Genomic DNA, 19,780 nt, shown 5'->3' with positions numbered 1-19,780 from the left:
AATACAGTGAGTGGCTTAATGCATTTTCCTCTCCAGGGATTCTGCAGACCAAAATGGCATCAGGAGGGTAAATAAATAAATATTCTGTTGAGCAGTGGAGTGGATTGCATTCTGTTGAACAGTGAACAACCTTTCTTCCCTCTGCTGTCCATAAAAAGGGAATGAAAATCTTTTTAGTGTAGGCTTCTGAGCATAAACAGCCATGGACACGGCTGCAGAAGAGAATCCGGAGTTAGATGATACTAAAAGTAGTGATAAAGCTCAATTCAAATAAGGAGAGAGGAGGCAGGCATCCCTTGTTAAACAAATCAAAAGGCACCACTGTCAAGTCAGCATGCGCACTTAAGGAGGGGTAATTAAGAGTCCTCTTTTAGCATGGCCTTCATTCAAACTGCAATCAGGAGTTTGGCACAACAAGGACTATGAAAATCACTTCAACTAACTAGGCCCATCCACAGTGCTCCACCATGACATAATCCTCTGCAAAGGCTGTTTATTTCTCATCACTGCACCAGTTCATGTCAAACCATAAATGAACTTCCCCTTTGACAACACCATAAGGACAAACCCAACCCAGTTTAAGAAGCATGTGTTGGCAAGGCTGGCTGGATGAAACTTTACTTTGTCACTCTTTCATAGCATAACATCATACGATTTGATTAATCTCTCCAAGCACATAATCTAGTGTGCTGCCCACAGAGCGCAGCAGTTCTCACCCCACCTCTGCACAGCAGCAGCTGGATAAGCTGTGATAGGACGAAGGGCATGGTAGCAAATACAACACATCTAGTGCTCGACATCATGACCTTGACTGGGGAGCAGGCTGACAGACGGTCTCTCTATCTTTTCACACTGCTGAAAAGGGCCCGGTCCAATTACAGGCACTGGGTACATTGTCTTGTTAACTTCAGCTCTGACTGTACATTTGGGCAGCTCAGAGATCAAGCACTCGGTGGAGTTTAAATTGACAGAGCTACCTTTTCTGCTGTCACAATCTCCTGTGTTACTCTGTCACTGGCAGGTGATGGAGGAGCAAAATAAGCTGTCTGAGGCATCTATGCAGATAGTGATGCCATCAAAGTCAGTAGATGCTGACAGCCTATGTAGCAGGTCTGACTGTTGTTAAGCAATCTAGTAGAAACGCACTGTAACTCACACACCACACTGTAGTGTAGGAGATGTACACCTGCCTCCATAGTTTAGTCTGTCTGCCATGACATGTTGACTACATTCCTGGTCACAGACACACCTACTAAGGCTATGGTAGCCTGCATTAACACCATTGGTACAACTTGGATAATTCATTAATCCTTTAAGTCATTCATTCAGCAAAAATACCAAACATTCTGTGTTTCCACCTTCGCAAATGAAAGGATTTGCTGCTTTGTTCATATCACTGCAAATGGAATAATTCTGAGTTTTGGACTATTGACCATGGATTATGTCAAGCAATTTGGAAAAAAAAATCAGCACATTAACCAATAATGAAAATAAGTTCTAGTATAAAACAGACAGAATCTGGACCAGGTTCTGCATCCGCATAACTGAATCCTGTGAATCCTGAATCCTCGAAAGTGAAAATGGTTGCAGCTCAGCGACACAGACAAGACAGCAGTTGCATTTGATCCAAACTCCACCAGATTACTAATGAGGTATTGACCTATAAATGGCACTTCAGAAATGACAACTACCAATATTGACCTTTAAAAGACAAGTAAATATAAAGAGTGTCTCCCAAGGCTCAGCACTATGCATGTGCCATAGGTCAATACCAAGACTCCATCAGAGTTTAAGTAAAACATGCTCCTGGAATAAAATGCTATATTTAAATTATTTGGCCAAATGATCCTTTGGAACAGGCGTGGAATATCTGAATGTTTAAGCAACACACAGTGCATGCTTGATGCAAGTGCAGCAGACAGAGGAGCAAGAGGCGACCTAGCTGTGCAGACCACGGCTCTGAAATACGCCTGAGTGTTAATTGGAAACACAGCACAACTGCTTCCTCGCTGAGGCGTGTCATTGGAAAGGAAATAAGCAGGAGCAGCAAAATATACAAAGACACTCATGAGGATAAAGGAACACAGCTCAATATAATCAGAGCGGGCAGATGAGACGACACTAAATACACATCTGACTGAGCAACACGGTAAACTTAACACAGACAAATAGCCCTTTGTCTAAATATGCCCTCATAGCAAAAATGAAATGCATAATTTGTAATATTTAGGAAACTTTTTTTCACTCACACACAAGAAATATGAAAAACTTCCATATAAGTGCAAAAGCATGTGATAAAACTTTTTTTTATTTTTCCTGTTTGGTATGGGACATTTTAGTTTACTTGTGTGGAGTGAAATGAAATCCATGTAATTCCAAATGTAATTATTTTCATGTTTCAGGTTAATGCCCTTCAGATTTAGGAGAACTGCTCGAGGCCCCTCTCAAGGCCCATTGAAAAAACTGGATTATACACTGAAAAGCTGATTATCTGGAGATGTGTGTTTTTTTTTAAACATATATTTTTAGAAAAGCACTGAGAGGATCTGACTGTATCTGTTTCATACAGGTATCATACAGGTGTACTGTTGCACTGTCAGATGATACAGTTCTGGTGCCCCTGTGACTGTCCAACACCCTACCCCCAATCCCTGACCTCTATTTCCCTGTTGGTCAGTCCACAGCAAATCCGAAAAGCCTCCCAGCATCTCCATGGCGACGGGCCTCAGTCGAGCAGATGGCCTCAGTGTGCCGAGCGGCAATTAAAGAGGGAGCGACGGGCAGGGAAAAGAAAGTGGGTCACGATCAGGGGGGAGCAGGGCCGGCAACGTGAAGCTGCCCCTACCTCAGGCCTGCGCACAGACGTATGCATTTGCGCACTCAGCGACACACAAACACACACATGTTCATGCCTCAGTGCACTCCTTCCTGGGTCTTCCCAGCAAAAATAAACACCCACCCCACGCCAGTCACAAAGCGTCAGCAGTGTGAGAATGAAAAGGGGGGTTAGGGAGACCGGGGAAGCGCGGCTCATGACAAAACTGCCCCTGAATCTCACACATCGAATCGGTGAGAGGTCAGAGAAACTTCCACCAGAACTACATGGGCAAATCCCACCACGCAATCAATAGGATTAACCCTTCGAAATCCCATGTAACAACATACAGAATCACCCCTGTGTTATTTGGATTACTTCCACTGGAACGCCACTTACTCTGGCAGGACCTACTTCTTTATTTCGAGCTTAACCAAAATTTCACAAACAGCAGGGATGAAACACACCCCTGACTATGTGGGGCAAATCCAATCAGTTTTATCCCCTGACTTTCATCGCATATTGAGCAGTCTACTGAAACATGGGACTAACATTTCATCTTGACTTGGACTCACTTGTTATAAAAGATCTGATTGGACTTCTGAATCACTCATTACTCAAATTAAGAAAGGCTTTAATTAAACTAATTTAGCAGACAATGTGATCGTTAGCACATTATGGAGCTTTTAATTTAATCTACTGTTTTATGTGTCATAATATTCTTACAATTATGCAACAGGCAACCCGTTTGTTTGAAGATAGCTTTAATGGAGAATGTAAGTTGGTTTTGGGGGGTCTACTGGCTTCCCGCATAGAAATAGAAAAAAGGTCTAATGAGCTGGAAAAAATTGAATGAACTCTTATTTGCACAAGTCTTTTCTTCCAGCGAGCAGCCCCAATGTGCCTACACAGAACTTGAGCCAAGAACACCATTTCAAGGCAAACTAGAATCACCCTTGGAACATGTCCTCAATCGCAAACAGCATGACCTTCTGCAAACTCCCATCCCCTGCAGGGTCTACATGTAAATCTCCATTTCCCCTCCTCCTCTTTACATTTAGGCTGCTATTTTCCCTTGCATTTTTTCACAATTTAGGAAGAAAGCTACAATCCATAAACCCATTCTGAAGAGCAATTTAAAACTTGGCATCCTGAAGGGCATGAGTCTGCAGGCCGTAAGAGCGAAGGTATTTTAAGGGTTTTGCTGCAGTATTAAACAGCCTCTATATCAAGTTTCTCCTTCCAACATTTGTTCCTCTTTAGCTTCTATTTTCAGTTTCATAATGCTGACAAAGAAGGTACACGGCGCTGGGAACAATTGCAAGTCCCTGCATTCATCTCAAATAAATATTTTGGACACAGAACATGGTTAAATGGGAGAAGAAATTCAAGTCAGATACATCAATAAAGGCAGGAAAATGCACTCTATATTCTTCACTCTCACTCTTCATCTGTGAGACTGTGAGCAATGTGGGTGCAGGGTCAGTGAGTGGGTGTTCTTGTGGCCACTAATATCTGCATAACTTATCATCATATAAATGTTATAACTCATATATTCGACACGTGGGTGGGAGAGGGGGGAGACCCTTAACCCCGCAGCCTTCTGTTTCTCTGGCCTGACGTGACATTTGGCATCTTCATGGCTCAACTGACAATTGCTGTGAACTACAAAATGGCCCCGCGTGATTCCTTTACTGTTATCAAAGCCTTCTCCAGATTCCTGACTGGTTAATTCCACTCGCAGACCCAGAGCCAAGCAAGACGTGTGCTGCCAGAGTGGAAGCTCCCATGTGGAAACCCCTGGCAAAGTTATTCAGCTGGAAGAGGCAAGAAGAAGTGAGAAGAAGGAGGAGAAGAGAGGTGGCGGGGGGTACAACAGGCATTTTATATGCAACTATTCTGAATTAGAAATGATTACCTTTAGGGGAAACAGTACAATGTAGCCTAGATAAAATGTCAATGCTGACTAGCAGTCAGATCGAGGTCAACTATGACCTAGATCATTCAATAACCTTAACCACCTGAAACTTTTTCTTCTAAACTGAGCCATAGCTCAACCTTACTTTTAGTGTTACTTTAGTTATGATGAAAGTCTGTTCTTAACCTAAATCCTGTATTTTAGTTGAAATGTGCTATAACTGGAATATCACACTGCAAACATTAGTGAACACTATGCAAATCCCGAAATGTGTATTCTTCATCTGTAGAATATCGTGCCTCAGATGTATTTTTATCACAACTTGAAACAAATTTGAAAGAAATGCAACAAATGTCTGCTGATATATCATTAATTAAACTCATTATATCTCATTATATACTTTGAAACACAAAAATCAACCTCAATAATACATTGGTTAGGTTCGAGAAGATACAAAGGATCACGAGCAGGTCCTCACGAGGAAGACTAGCTTTCAAGGCAGTTAGTCCCTCACATAATGCATTAGCGATACTGCAGCAGCCCTGTGTGCACTTTCTGTGATGGAGACCTCAAGTGTGGAAGGTACTGTGTGTGCACATTTTCTATTCATGAGTTTGAGTCCCGTTGGTTCTTATAAGCTGCACCTTATAAATGCCAGATATGAAAAGAACAGAATATGGGTGCTCCCTTTGTTTTCTTTCTTTTACTTGCATATGATGTATTGTATTTGTTATTTAGTGTACTGCATTTAGAGGAGTAAATACATGTATAGTTATAAGCACAGCACAGCCATACCCTACAGCTTTACTTTTATGCATACAAGTCAATAGTTTAAATAGGTGCAGTGCTAACACAGACTCAGTCTGTTACAGCTTGAGATAAAGGGATAAACAGATCCCCTTTCCCCGCTCTGAGGTGGAGTTAATGGTTAGATTACTCACTCACCCACCCACCTCTTTTTCACACACACATCTAAATACAAAATCTATTGATAACCACATGCAATGCAAGGCATTTAAAAAGTGAGGACATACAAGAAGGAGGCGGAGGCCATTTGGTGCACCTGACTTTGTGAATACAATGCAACAACGGACTGAAATTCAGCCAGGCCTGAAACTGTGGAATCAATAGCAGACTACATTAGTTGCTTTGGCATAGACCCTACTAACAAAATGGACGGATCAATGCCAAACTGCAGGCCATCTCTGTGTTTATCTTCGTCTCAAAAGGAAGAATTTCTACCACTCATGTGAGCTGACCTCAATCTCACTATAATGACAAGCCCTGGGAAACCATCATGTCAGCTGCAATGCAGGTAGAGTGAAGAAATAATAGCTTAAACATTCTGAAAAATGTTCACATACAAGCAATTGAAATCCTTTTTAACTGAGCAATTATCTTTAAAGTCAATCACAGCGGGGAATGGCACAAACATAAATGAAAGACACAGGCAGAGAAATATGAGCTGACCTGTTATCAGTCATATTTTGCTAGTCTGTCTGCACAGGACGAGGGCACTAAGGAGCTTTGCACCAAGCTGCAGCACACTGGGAGCTTAGCTATATGTCAGGGAGAATAAATAAACCTGTGTTTGTGTTTTCTAAGCAGCCCCCCTCCCCTCCCTTATACCACCACCACTACCGCTGCTGGTGTCCCCCCGCCTTCACCCACTCCCATTTACAACCACGCTGTTGCTTTGAAGCACAGTCAGCTCCCGGAGAGATATCAGTGCGGAATATTAAATGAGTGAACACCATCACTCATTAAAAAGGGAAACATTTCATGAAACAAACCCCCTTTTGTATCAAGTGCTAACCAAGCCGACTCTCAGCACGCACCATCCTCAAAGGCAGAGTGAGGAGACAGGAGACAGAGGGAAGGGGAGAGAAGAGATAGAGGGGGAGATGGTACACCCAAGTTTGTAGACAGAAAAAGAGAAAAATGTTAAGTTCTAGCAGGAGATCAGCTCTGAGCCTTGTGGAAGCCCGGGTGCTGTGTCACAATGACGGGAATTTCGATACTACTTTGATTCTGAGCATTTCCGTAATGAAAGACTGAAGCTGCTGCTAAATTTTAGAAATGTTCGATATTTTCATTCGAATGTGTTCTGCAAGCTTATATTCCATTTCAGCTTTACCCCTGGAGGGTATTTATCAGTGGACGGCATGTGCAGTGGGTGAGCTGGAAGGCTTGTAATGGGATTGACAGATATGGTTTCTGAAGGTGGTGCGGATGTTTTCAGTCAGAAGTTAGAGACACTTTGTGCAAACATTCAGTGTATTATAAGCTGACCTGTTTGAGGTCACAAATTTAGAAAACTGTCAGAGCTTTCATCAGAATTTCCTCTTTGCAGGAAGTAAAAGCCACATATTTAGCACAGCATCAAATATAGAAATAAATTTAAATGGCAGAATGAAAGAAACTCCAGAAAACATTATTGGCTTTGAAAAATGTATTTTACGCATTATCATTATTGAACAATTTAGGTATACTAGAGAGTACAAGTTTGATAAATCACCTGAAATCTGTAACATGATAACAGGCTCGTGTCACTGTATATCTCAGTGACGCTGCTTGACGGTTTTTCTGCAGCACTGGTATCAGGTAAAAATTCTGCTACCACGGCAGACTTTATGTTTCCACCTTACAGGATCCATTTTCCCCTTTATCCACCGATTCAGCAGGTTGTTCACTGACTGGTTATCAGGACTTCTCTGCTCCTTAATGGAGGCACATCAGCCCAGCTGCCCATTGTAAATTGACTTGTTCAGGCAGTCACACAGGGGGGTGGGAGCTGCACTGATCAGATCTGCTTTATTTTAAAGGCATACAGCCTTAGTGGAAAGACCAGGAATTATCCACATCCCAGATCAGCCTGTGACTAAATGCCCCAGTTATAAGCCCAGGCACAATGAGCAAAGAATGGATGGTACTCTCATATGGTTTCTTTTTTTAAACTGGAGAAGCAGAATTTACAAGACGCCTGCATAAGAGACATTAAAATGATGCATTAAAAAGCTGTGTTCCCTTCACACAGCAGCTTGGAAAAACAGAGAAACTGATGCAGTTCCTACAAAGAAATAAATATTATATTTTTTTAACTGAAATGACTGATTACAGGGAGTAACTATAGTAACCAAGCAATAAGGGAGAAATAGTGCACAGAAACTCTGTAAGCCTTTGGCAAGCCAAGACGGTGTCACATAAAAACAGTGCAGACAGTCAGAATCCCTCCAATATGTGAGATTATTTACTTTTTCTTCAGAGAAGACTTACCTCAACTCAGGAACCATAATAAGCCAACCCCTCAGAAGCTATCTGACAAATGCCAAGGAAAATATGGAACAAGTGTAGTCAGTCAGTGCCATTCTCATTCTCGAGAGCTGAGCAGGAATTTAACTATTTAATCCTTTGACAAGGATTGGCTAAACAGAGAGAAAAAGACTTGACAGATTAATGCCAAATCAGAAAAACACAGGGTGAGATTTGATCCCCTTTATTGATTTCTTTTTTCCTTACTTTGCTGATTCTGCGATTTGAGTTGAGACAGAGAAGAATTTCAAGGATTTAAAGCATAAAATTGCAGCTGCAGCTTGCTGATAAACGTGTTTTCCATCCTGACCCAACATGGTGACTGTCTGGTGTGAAGGAGGCAAAGGAGCAGGAGGGGACACCTGACAGACACTATACACCAAAATAGTGAAACTTAAAATTAAAACAAAAAAGAAAACCTTGCATATAATACTGAAGTGCATGTTCTAACAAAACAAGCTATCTGGTAACCTTAGACTGTCAGTGTCTGGGAAAAACATTACTTTACAAAAAAAACTTCCCTATCCCCTAAAATAGCTTCATTCAGTGACGGGGGATCATATCCAAACAATTTCATCATAACAGAGACATGCAGAAGAGCTGTAAGCTTCTCACTCATTGCCTTGAATCATTCATATATTCCTTATCATGACTAAAATCCTGCATATAAAACTACAAACTCCCAACAATCGGAGAAGTGAATGTAATTCAACATTCATTCAGTTTTTAAAATTATTTATGTAGGCTTCCGCACGCAGAGAACACTCCATTTTGTCATAACCTTTCCATTATTTAGGTTCCGTGCTTATCGTCATGTTTTATTCATCTATTTTGCGATATGCAGCCTTTATGCAGAGACCACAGGGTCTGAAACTTACAAAGAAAACTGAGAGTGTACCTCTTGGATCAACTGCTGTGGCGTATGGAACAAAATATAGTTAATTTAAATATTTTGCCAATGAAAAGAAAAATCACCCCTGATATTAATGAAAGGCCACTCCATTTCCAGAAACACAGCAGATGAAAAAACAGAAACTACGTTTTACTGAGACATTTCACGCAGTGTTTGGAGAAGGATTTGCTAAAGAGCTGACAGCAGAACCACAATGAGCTAAATGCTCAAAGATATGAAGTTTGAGAGTCCAAGTGCCTCCATTAGTTCCTATGGCAAAAACGAAGCTTAATCTCCTGTCAGCTCCCCTCAAGCTAGTCTCCCAGGACTCCGAGCTCTCTCTCCCATCCATCACCTCAGCAGGGACCAAAGGGAGACTCCCCAAAGGAATGAGGATCAGAGCAATTTGCATTCACACTCTAACCATCAAGGCCCAACAATCCCATAGTGACTCTCTCCAGCTCACTATATCACAACTGTCATCCAACTGAAATACAAAATGCCACAGACTAGCAATTATACTCTTCTTCAAAAGAGATCAAAAATGAGCAAAGTCTAAATGCTAATTACAATGTTCCAGAGGGGCAGCAGTTTTCCTTCCATGGCCCATCTGAGGAAACATTCTCCTGCCAGTTTCACTGCTCAATATCAAACATCTATTTTAACACTATTTATGAACATGGCTGCAATTGTCCTGAGACCCCCCCCCCCCCCACCCCAACTGTTCAGTCAATCAATCAATCCAACTGAAGTATGTGACATTTCATACACAAAGACAGACTTCAATGTGCTTCAGTGAGTCTAAAAAAACAAATCCACACTGCAGCAGCGCAGCATGTGACCATTTGTCATGAGTCAAAATGAATTGTTGTATGTCGAGCTTCAGTGACAAGCTTGTGCATAGAAATCAGGCAGTTAGCTGTGCAATTAACCCTAAAGATTCGAAACAATAAAACTGTCTATCAGAACGAAACAGGACCCCCCCAGCCTCCCATTTACATCTCTCAGGAGACGTCACGTGAGAATCAAACAGCAAATAAACAGAGTTAAATGACAGTGACACACAAAATAATGCTGCAGTGTTGTGATATCATTACAGAAACATGCTACTGAACATTGAAGAGAAACTCATATGAGAGACTGCATGAAATGACTGACAGTACTGAGCAACAGGGGTCTCCCGCAGAATGATTTTAGCTTGCATGGTGCCAAGTTATTACAAAGAATATAATTCACAGCTACACAATTTCCAAGCCTGAATAATAGTACATTCAAAGTTCATGCTCGTCCACCATTCAGCATTCATTTCCCAAATGTTTAATCCAACTAAGATGAAGAATTAGAGCTGGAAAATCTCCTTATCCCACCGCTGAGAGTGATATCTATATGGGCTCGTACAGCAACAGGACCCGAGGATGGAGCCAAGCCATAAACAACCACCTGGTTGCTAACTCAATTCACACTCAATTAAATATCAGTCTGGAACACAGGAGAGACCGGGAGCTAATATAAGAAAGCAGGAACAAGGCTGCTGTTATTATTCACAGATCTATTATTCTCAATGTTCCTTTTATTTGATAATCTATTTGGCGAGCAGCTTGGAATATTTTCTGTTTATGAATCTGGCACTCTAGTGTTTTCTACAAATGGTTATTACCATGACAGGCACAAATGGTTTTCCCTGATGGATAACTTCAGCAGGGTTTGCTGCTACTTGCATTTGTTAGGGCCATTCCCACTTGTTTGTGCTTGGGTAATGAGGGTAGAGTCTGGAACATGTTGTATATCAATTAGACCATCAAAGACAGAGGGCATTTATGGCTTCACCCTCTAACCTCAGGGTGAAAGACCAAATTCTTGTTTTTGCATGTCAAAAGAAATGGGTCCAAACAACTGCTGAAATAAAGATTTTCCAAGCTCTTCCCTTCATGAAGATGTCTGAAATAATGAATTATGCAGTCTTTTGGTTTTAAATAAACTGCAGCAATAAAAAAGGGGGTTAGGTTAGTGTATTTAAAGCAAAGTGTACTTGAACAAAGTCTAATTAGGATTAGAAAACACCTCCTGCTTTACTCAAATAAGACATTTCCAGGACGCTTTAAGTACAATTTTTGAGACATTTTCCACTCCCCTGATTGAACAGCTTCAAAAGATTTCCACCACGAATCCCAAGGGAACCAGTTAATCCTGATCTTCTCCACAAGCAAAGGGATCATCTCAATGTAAATCAGACAGAGCTTTTGATCAAAGTATTCAATCAGTCTTAAACACATGACACCATAAGGAGCCTCGCTCAGAACAAGGTCAATATCTTAGTTGTTCTTGATCTCAAAGGAGGTGAAAAAAAAAACAGCCGAGAGGCAAAAAAATATTTTTAGATGTATTAAACTAGAAAAGAATCGCCACAGCACTAAAACATGCTGCAGAATTTACCAGTCCAAGACATAAACAAACCTGTAAACTTTCAGCTAAGCCTCAAAACCTCTCTGCATAATGGATCACACACCCACACAAACAAGTACATACGTGGTGTTTTGTTATTGGCTTGTTTTGTTTTCCAATTAGAAGGCTGTCAATATAACCAGAGTAATGATGCTTCCAATAATAGTCAAATACACTTATTAAGCCCGTGTTTAAATAATTAGGTCCTCTTTGGGAAGCTTTAATGTCAGAGTGATCAATGTCAAATTATCACTCCAGTTATCAACCCACCAGTGCTTCCCTCAGTATCTCATCCTCCACTCAAAACACATACACACTGCTAAAATCTATTATGTATTCAGGACAATTTCTCAAAGATTGAGTTGAGACAGTTCTTTAGAAGACAAATGTCACCACATCATGAGTCGCTCTTCCTCTCTTCCTATCATGTTTGAGCATGAAAACACCAAAGGCCTGTGGATGTCACTCACAGTGTAACACAAAAGATTTTCTAATAAGTACTGAAATTCCAATTATTTAGTACATATAACGAACAGACAGGAGAGCTGATGATAACAGGCCACAGGTTTCAATTATCATTCAAGAGCACGGTGTGGCCCCGAGTTGCCATTACAATGAGACATTGGAAAACTTGGAGACTGCTGGCCTACACGGTTCGCACATATCGCCATCTGCCTGCTGCCTGGGTAAGTTCATTATTTTGCAGCCAAATAAGTATTCTGCAGCCGTTATATCGGGGCTGGATTCTGAGAGTGAAAATACTTTCCAGTTTTCTCGCATTCAATAGCACATCTTGTTGCAAAACACAAACCAGGCAATCATCGAACCACCCATTCATGCATTATTCAAGTATATGTCATTGAAAAACATCATGCAACACACACACACAAACACACACTGGAAAAGGGGGGTGCTGATAAAATAAGGCATATACGTCTCAGATGTTTCCCCGCTGAAGTCTGTTTCTGCGGCTTACCTTGGATGTGCAGCGCCAACAGGAGTATCCATATCCCCACACAAATCGCCATGGCACCTCAACTATCCGGATCTTCTCTGGTAACCCGAGAGTGGATGGATAGGGCTCACTCGAGACGACGAAGACCGAGCATGCAACTTCTGCAAATCCCACCTCGGTCCCAACTAGTCTACCTCCGTCAATGAGCAGTAGCAGACTTTCGCAAAACTAGAGGATCGGTGCTCGCTTCACCGTACCAAAGCATCAATTGCACGTCTGCGGCGATTCCCTGGCTGGCGGAGAGTTAGTAGAACCTGGCCGGGCCCCCGAACTGTGATCCAAGAGGCTGCAGATTTGCCGATTAGGTGATGGAGTCTTGTAGGAAACAGAAGGCGAGAAGAGAAGGGAGAGTTGGGTTCTAATCAGAGGAGCTCTTCTAGTTTAAACATCTAGCCTTTGTTGCTCCATCCACCGCAGCGGCTGCAGAACTCTCTCTCTCCCCCTTCCAGTAGCCTATTGTGGATCAGAGGTAAAGTGGGCGGGAGGTCCTCGATCGATGCTGCGCTGGGAAGTTTCCAACACTTGGAGAGTTCCTCCGAGGAAGTGTCTGTCGCCTTTTCCTTCCGTCTGCAAAACGGACACAGCACCTAACAGATAATCTGCTGGCACCGTCCCTGTTTTAGTTCCTTAAGTTCCCGGTTTTCCCTGTCTGCAGCCACGGCCAGCCGGACAGATCAGAACACCGGGTCGGTGAAGTTGTTGTAACTCTGGAAATGGTGGGATGCGCCCCCCTTTTTTCTCCTGCTTTTTAGGATGAAATACAGTGTAGCTTTATCCCGCGATGCGCACCGCCCCGCTGATCTGCCACCACAGTGTGCTGCTGACTATCGCTGACGCTTTGGGAGAGATCGGGATCGGGTGACGTTGTGCGAGGGAGGAGCCTGGATTGTCCTGCAAAAAGCAAAAGCGTCGCCTGGAAGAACTACCGTACAACAGCCTGGTAGTTCCCCAGGAAGTGAGTCTCAAACTTTTGTAGCACGGTAAGGGTCTTTAAAATGGCACGTTTGGAGCAGAAGGCGATACCATTGCTCGCAAAGGAAAAACGATTTCAGGATGAGAAAAATCCGTCGACGACACGGGCGGGGGTGTGGAAAAATGACAGAAACACAGCATGTACAGACATGCTTAAGTGAATTAATTCAATGGGAAACACTACTACACTACTCATGGGTTATGTTGAAATGTCCTAAAGGGTCCTCAGACAGCCTTTGAAACGGGACTTTATCTTCATATATATATATATATATATATATATATATATATATATATATATATATATATATATATATATATATACATATACATGTACATGTACATATATATACACACACACAGTATATATAGAGCCAAATTGAAATGCTCAAAATAAAATCAAATTTAATTGTGATAAAATTAATGTCATTAATAAAAAGCTGCAAATCACATTTTGTATTTTTGACAACTATCTTACATACAGGTGGGGTGCAGGCAATGAAACCCATACATATATGAGCTACATTTATCTAATACATCATTAACTTCCAATTAGTGAAATAAGTGAGAAAGTGTAATATTTTTCATATGCAGTGCGTATGATCCCCTCAATGACCTCTGCAGCACCCGAGACCTCATGTGAACCACAAGTCTAACAAATAAATCAGGGTGGAGCTTTGAAAGCTAAAATATGATCCAAATAGTCATGCTTACATATTCTCATAGTGACGTAACGTTTTGCAGTTTAAAACATGGGTAGTGGCACTAAAGTCAGAGTTCTTATAATTATTTTTAAGAAACTGTTTCCTTGATTTAGAATTGAATATGAATGTGTGTGCATTGGAGGCGGGATCTGTTTTACTTCTGAAGCCAGCTGTGACTAGTTGTCCACAGTCTGCCTCCCCCCTCCCCCCACCCCTCTTTCTTTTTTTTTTCGTCCTCACTCTTCAGCCATCTCATCCTTTTCTCCAGAAGCAACCAAACAGGATCATGCATACTGCCTGTAAATGAATGGGAGGATGAATGTGATAACACTTCCCTCTTGTGGACAGTAGTTCCTCAGATAATTACAGCAGACCTGTCCCAACATGCTTTAGAGTCCAATTTTGTTATTTGGAGTTTGTAGGTTTGTACAGGGTCAAAGTCTTGTCTTTGATCATGATTTACTATCAGCATCACAGAATTATCGGCTGAACAGCAAGAGAAATTACCTGGCATTAAAAAAGAGCACTGGGCCAGTTGGTTATTAGGGTCAGTGTAGTGTTTTGGGCACAGCAACATAAATCATTCTGCATAAAATGGAAAACTACACGCAACATATACACTTTCCTCTCTAAGTGAAGGATGAATAGTTAGGCTAATAAACATACCCACAATCCTGTTAAATGCAACAAAACCATACTAGTGCATTCGTCCTGGAAGCACACAGATAAACTCAAGACTTGGCATTTTGTTTTGTCAAGTACAAAGCTGCAAAGAAAAGCTAAAGTGCTACTGCTTGAAATTCTGTACGCTTATCCCAAGTAATGGTTTTAGCAAAATGAAATCATGTCAGCTGAATGTGCTATGTAGTTTGCAACTGAAATGTATTACTGTCTATTGACAAGGAACACAAGGAAAGTGAAAATTCATATCACACAAGATAGCAGGAGTATTTCCAGGGTTATGAATAAAATATTCAGTATGGATTAACTATGTCAATGTTATACAACATTTTACCATTCGGAGGATAAACACTTTACTGCATAAACCTTGAAAGGTCAGAGCAGCAGCTGCCTGGAGGAATTGAGAGATGAGTAATAGTCTAAATCTGATAAACCTGGAAATTTTGAATTGGAGGAAGGGAACATAAAAATCTTCCCCTCCTAGTAAAAATACCATAAATGTGCTCTTGAGCAAGGCACTTAATAGCCGTGCCAGTGACAAGTCTTCAACAGTTAGAAGTGGCTGCACTGGCCAGCTTAAGAGTGTGAAGCTGTTTGAGTTCAAATCTCGGCATACTGACAGAAAGTGTCCATGCTGCCAAATTTCCCCATTGCAGATAATTGCTAAAAACTCTGGATTTGCCCCTTGCCTTCAGTGCATTAACACTGATGCCCCCCTTCATCGAGCAGCCAAGGTTGTGATTGATTTACAGGGAAGCTGATGAAATTTGATATACTCATTCTGAACTACAGCTTGTGCCAGAGCTCAAGGCGAGGCCTGAGCCAGTGTGGAGATTTAGGAACTGTCTTGCATAATAAATATTTGGAGATGCATAAGAAGAAGTTGCCATTGGTAAATTATTGGGTGGGCCCAATAAAGGTAGCAGATGAAGGGTTTTCTGATTAATTTATCAATGTCAAATAAACTGTGATGATACATTTCACTGCAGAGAGGAAGCAATTAATATTTTGTACATGACAGTATTACTACAGGATTTATTTAAAATTTAGAAGCAGTGATAAGTTGTTGCCTGATTATTTCAGTTTAAGCCACCTGCCATAATATTATATTTAGACAACCCAACAAATGCAGAAATAGACAACATGTTGCAAAAAGTTTCGAATGTTTCGAATGTTTTTTTTGCATAACATTTACTTTTATGACATGATTGTTTTGTGTCATTGTAAGATCTAATCTGGTGATCTGTTTCATTGTTTAGTCTTTTTCTCGTGTTTCAGAAATGATGTCTACCCTGATACAGTTCCTGGTTTAAAGCTGCACAATTTCATGGCAAACAAATTATTTGAAGATCTAAGTCATTACAATCCCATTAAAGTCAGTAAGCCCATTTTAACTCTAAAGCCATGGAGAAACAACCTCATTCACTTACATTATGTCATACATCAGTAACTCTGACATAGGGTGTGAGTCTAATCTGTCGGTCCTAAATTCTGTCATCACCTCAGTCAGTGATACAAGCGCTGATTTATACAACACGACATCTGTCGTATTGGTGACCCAATGTAAGCTGTCACAAACTTGCAATTGTGAGCACAAAAATTATGGCGGAACTTTGGCAAAGTGCTGATGAGTGAAACAGAATCCAGGTTTTCAGCGGTCTAGAATAGCATGAAATCTGCATTGGGCCCGACCCAAGTCTGCCTCCCTGGAGAGCAGACAACTCTTTTGATCCAAAACTGTTAGTTTCACTGGCCTGAAAAACACTTGATAGAGAAATCCGTGTCCTATAGAAACAGTCTCCAGTTGTCTGCAGTTGTTCTGAACAAAGGCAGATCTACAGTGTAAAATTAAATTTAACAATGATCTCTTCACATATGAAAATCTTGCCTTGCACTGTATGTTACCAAAACATGTTCCTCAGGCAGGAAGCAGATGTCATCATGAGTACAGCAAGCAAATTAACATCTGGAAACAACAAACACCCCATGCAGATGTTAATTTCTTCCTCTCAGCATTTAATACAGTGCAATTACATTGAACCAAACAAATTACTGGCCATTTAACTTGATACAGTGGATGGTAATTGTTTCACCAGACATACTTATGCTGGTAATGTCTTCAATTGTGCATTGTCCTTAGAGGTGGCTGCAGAGGCCTAGCATAATCTTTAGTTATGTGCACGTGTTCCCAAACACACACATAGAAGACAGCACAGCAGAAAACAGAAAAGCCAACACTGCACTGTATGAGACAGCTGAATGGCGAGGTCTTATCAACCTTTTACAGTGTATTATCTTTTTCCTCAATCAAAGGGACATAAACTGGCTCTTTGGTAATACCAGCATGTCCTCCAAAATCAGAAGAAAAGAGAAAGTGTTAAAGACTTTAACTCTCATTAGTGCCCTGAGAAAGATCAGAAAATAGAACCAATGACAAGCCTTTCAACCTGCTTGTAGCTTCAGTAGCCCAGTGTTGGACAAATTGAAAGAAAAATACTTCTGTGGCCAAAGATAAAAAATTAAATATGATGGTTTATGAATGGCCATTGGTGAGGTATTGTAAATATATATATATATATATATATATATATATATATATATATATATATATATATATATATATATATGTATTTGACACCTTAAATCTACACTTCATTAGGACAAACATGTATATGGGAACATCTGGGCTCTTCCAGCTATCATGTGAAATGTACAATATATTCTATATGTTATGTTTAATGTCACTTGTATATTTAATAACATCCCTTTACCGCCCCACAGAGTAAATATTGTTGTAATAAAGTGAATTGAGCTGAAGTAAATTCAACCTTTAATAGGCCTGTGTGTTTTCTAGCAGCTCCATTTTGGTTCTTGATCTGAGACGGAAAATTAAATTAAAGAATGATGCTACTTAACACCATAAGACATGCATGGTTTTGTACATTAATTCTTGCTATTTTACCACCAAGCATACTGTACTGTCTTCCACATGTAAAAACCACATATATACACTTACTGGACTGCTGTTCCTCTGTAAAATCACTTTAAGGAGTGTAAAACTTACTAAATGTACTGTATTAGGCTGTAATTTTTAAACAGCTCTGTGATCTAATATAAATTACCCAGTGCAAACTTTAGCTTAAAAATCATCACGTCTCTGTATTTAGGTTTTTACAAAAGTGATTACTTGTTGCATGTCATGGTCATTAGTAATTTTTTAGATTTAAACAAGTACAAAGTAGATTTAAATTAATGTTGCTGTTAGAGCTGAGGCAGAAGTATGTGCACTGATATTTTTATAGGGCAAGACAGGGTTGTAAGGATCAAAATGAATGCCTAATAATGACAAAAAACATGATATTACTAGGTCATTTTTCATTAGAATGGAAGCAGATTTTGTGATATAAAGGAAAATATCTCCTAATCATAACAAAAGACCTTGTTACTGCAAGAAAACCTGGTGATTTTTCTTTGTCAAGCCAAATGCAATATGCTTGCGTAGTTCAGGGCTGTTTTTGTTTCATTTTAAAACCAAGCTGAAACACAGAAATGATGGCTAACCAAAGAAATACAGATGACGTACTGTTGCCTAAAGCATTTCAAATTGTGTGTACTGAGCAGGTATTCAGTCTTTTATTTATGGATCCTGATGTGTTTTAGTCACAAGACGAGGAAAGATGATGTACTTGTACGCGTGGGCTAATGTGTGTAGCCTGTGTGTGTCTATGTGAGTGTACGAGAAAGACTCTGGATAATTCTTTCCTTCAGGGAACGTTTAGGAAAATGCCACTGTTCCAAACTTAAAGAGGAAATCAATCTGTAATAAAGTAGCTGAAGCCACATCCTCTCACTCACCTACTACAGTAGACAAGTAAACTAGGTAGCTGGCAAATGAGTGAATAACAACTCACAATATTCTGCACTGGCACAATTATATCTACATGGATACAATTGACCTCTGTCTGCTAACTAGCTGCCATTATTAAGTTAGCATTAGCCTTAGCTTCTGTGCTACGAACAAAGAAAGCTGCTGTGGCAGAAAGCTGATCACTGGTTCAGCAACAATATATCCTGACATACTACCCCACCGAAAAAATAAAGTGGGAATTAACATGTGATTTGCTAATTTGTGAATTTACAATTTCCTCTTTAGTGTCTAAAACTCAACTATTACTAACCTAAAAATGTGAATTTAACTGACAACTGATGTTCTTTGCCACCAGAATCTGACCTGTCGATTTCTCAAGGAAAACATTCACCCACAGCGTTCCCTATTGTTTATATTTTCTCATATTCAAAACTAATACTAATCAGTTGACCCTTGATGTTTTCTGGCCCTTATTTGAAACAGAAGTGTTGTGATTGCATTATCTCTGCAAACTGTGGATCCAACAGCTACATCTCAGCACGGAGGCACTTTTGCAGTGGCAGCAGGATAAAATCTCTGCTCTGTGGATAATGAGATGGATCACATGCATGGCAGCACTTGCTAAGTTACATGGTTTTATCTATCAACGGTCTCATTTTCAAGCCACCTCAACCTCCTATAGCCTAGACAGTCTGTCTCCCACTTTGACTGGCTGCCTTGTTAAAATGTGGATGTTTCTGCTCTCGTACAGAAGTGGCCAGACCTCCCCCCACATGAAAAATAAATCATCATTCTGAGGGTGCTATCAGCCATCCCTAAATCACTCATGGTTTCATAATCACAGTACCTTTCTGGTGGCAATAAGCCACATTTATTTCACTCATCAGTGCTAAAAATAGACAGGGTTTAGCATGACTGTTCCCTCTAAAGCTGTGGAAGGCAGGTTACTGTCGTTGATGTCCATGTGTGCCAGTCGGGCTTGATTTGCTTTCATTCCAATCAGTTCAAATTGTAAATAAAGACCGCCTCATTTACCAATGGTTGAGCATTCATTCTAATATCTCCTGGTTTGGTATGACAACCTTTTTATGCCAAAAGCTTTTCAAGTCTTTGAATTTCGAGGACTATCCACTTTTGCTGAATTGATTCCTGAATGGAGAA

The 19,780-nt window shown here is 40.5% G+C and overlaps 1 protein-coding gene across 2 annotated transcripts in view; it reads right to left on the bottom strand.

The window, feature by feature from the left end:
- Positions 1-13,231, bottom strand: part of nectin1b (nectin cell adhesion molecule 1b) — a 135,799-nt gene extending 122,568 nt beyond the window's left edge. The window contains exon 1 of one of the 2 annotated variants that reach the window (XM_041045993.1): positions 12,356-13,231. In XM_041045993.1, coding sequence (XP_040901927.1) covers positions 12,356-12,407 — 52 coding nt within the window. In that variant the 5' untranslated portion in view covers positions 12,408-13,231. The remainder of the gene's footprint in view (positions 1-12,355) is intronic. The other variant, XM_041045994.1, reaches the window with a different exon arrangement.
- Between the last annotated feature and the right edge of the window lie 6,549 nt (positions 13,232-19,780).

Source organism: Toxotes jaculatrix, chromosome 9 (genome assembly GCF_017976425.1).
Source record: "Toxotes jaculatrix isolate fToxJac2 chromosome 9, fToxJac2.pri, whole genome shotgun sequence".
Classification (NCBI taxonomy): Eukaryota; Metazoa; Chordata; class Actinopteri; family Toxotidae; genus Toxotes; species Toxotes jaculatrix.
The sequence above is the reverse complement of the archived record's forward strand: the minus strand, read 5'-3'. Positions and strand labels throughout refer to the sequence as shown.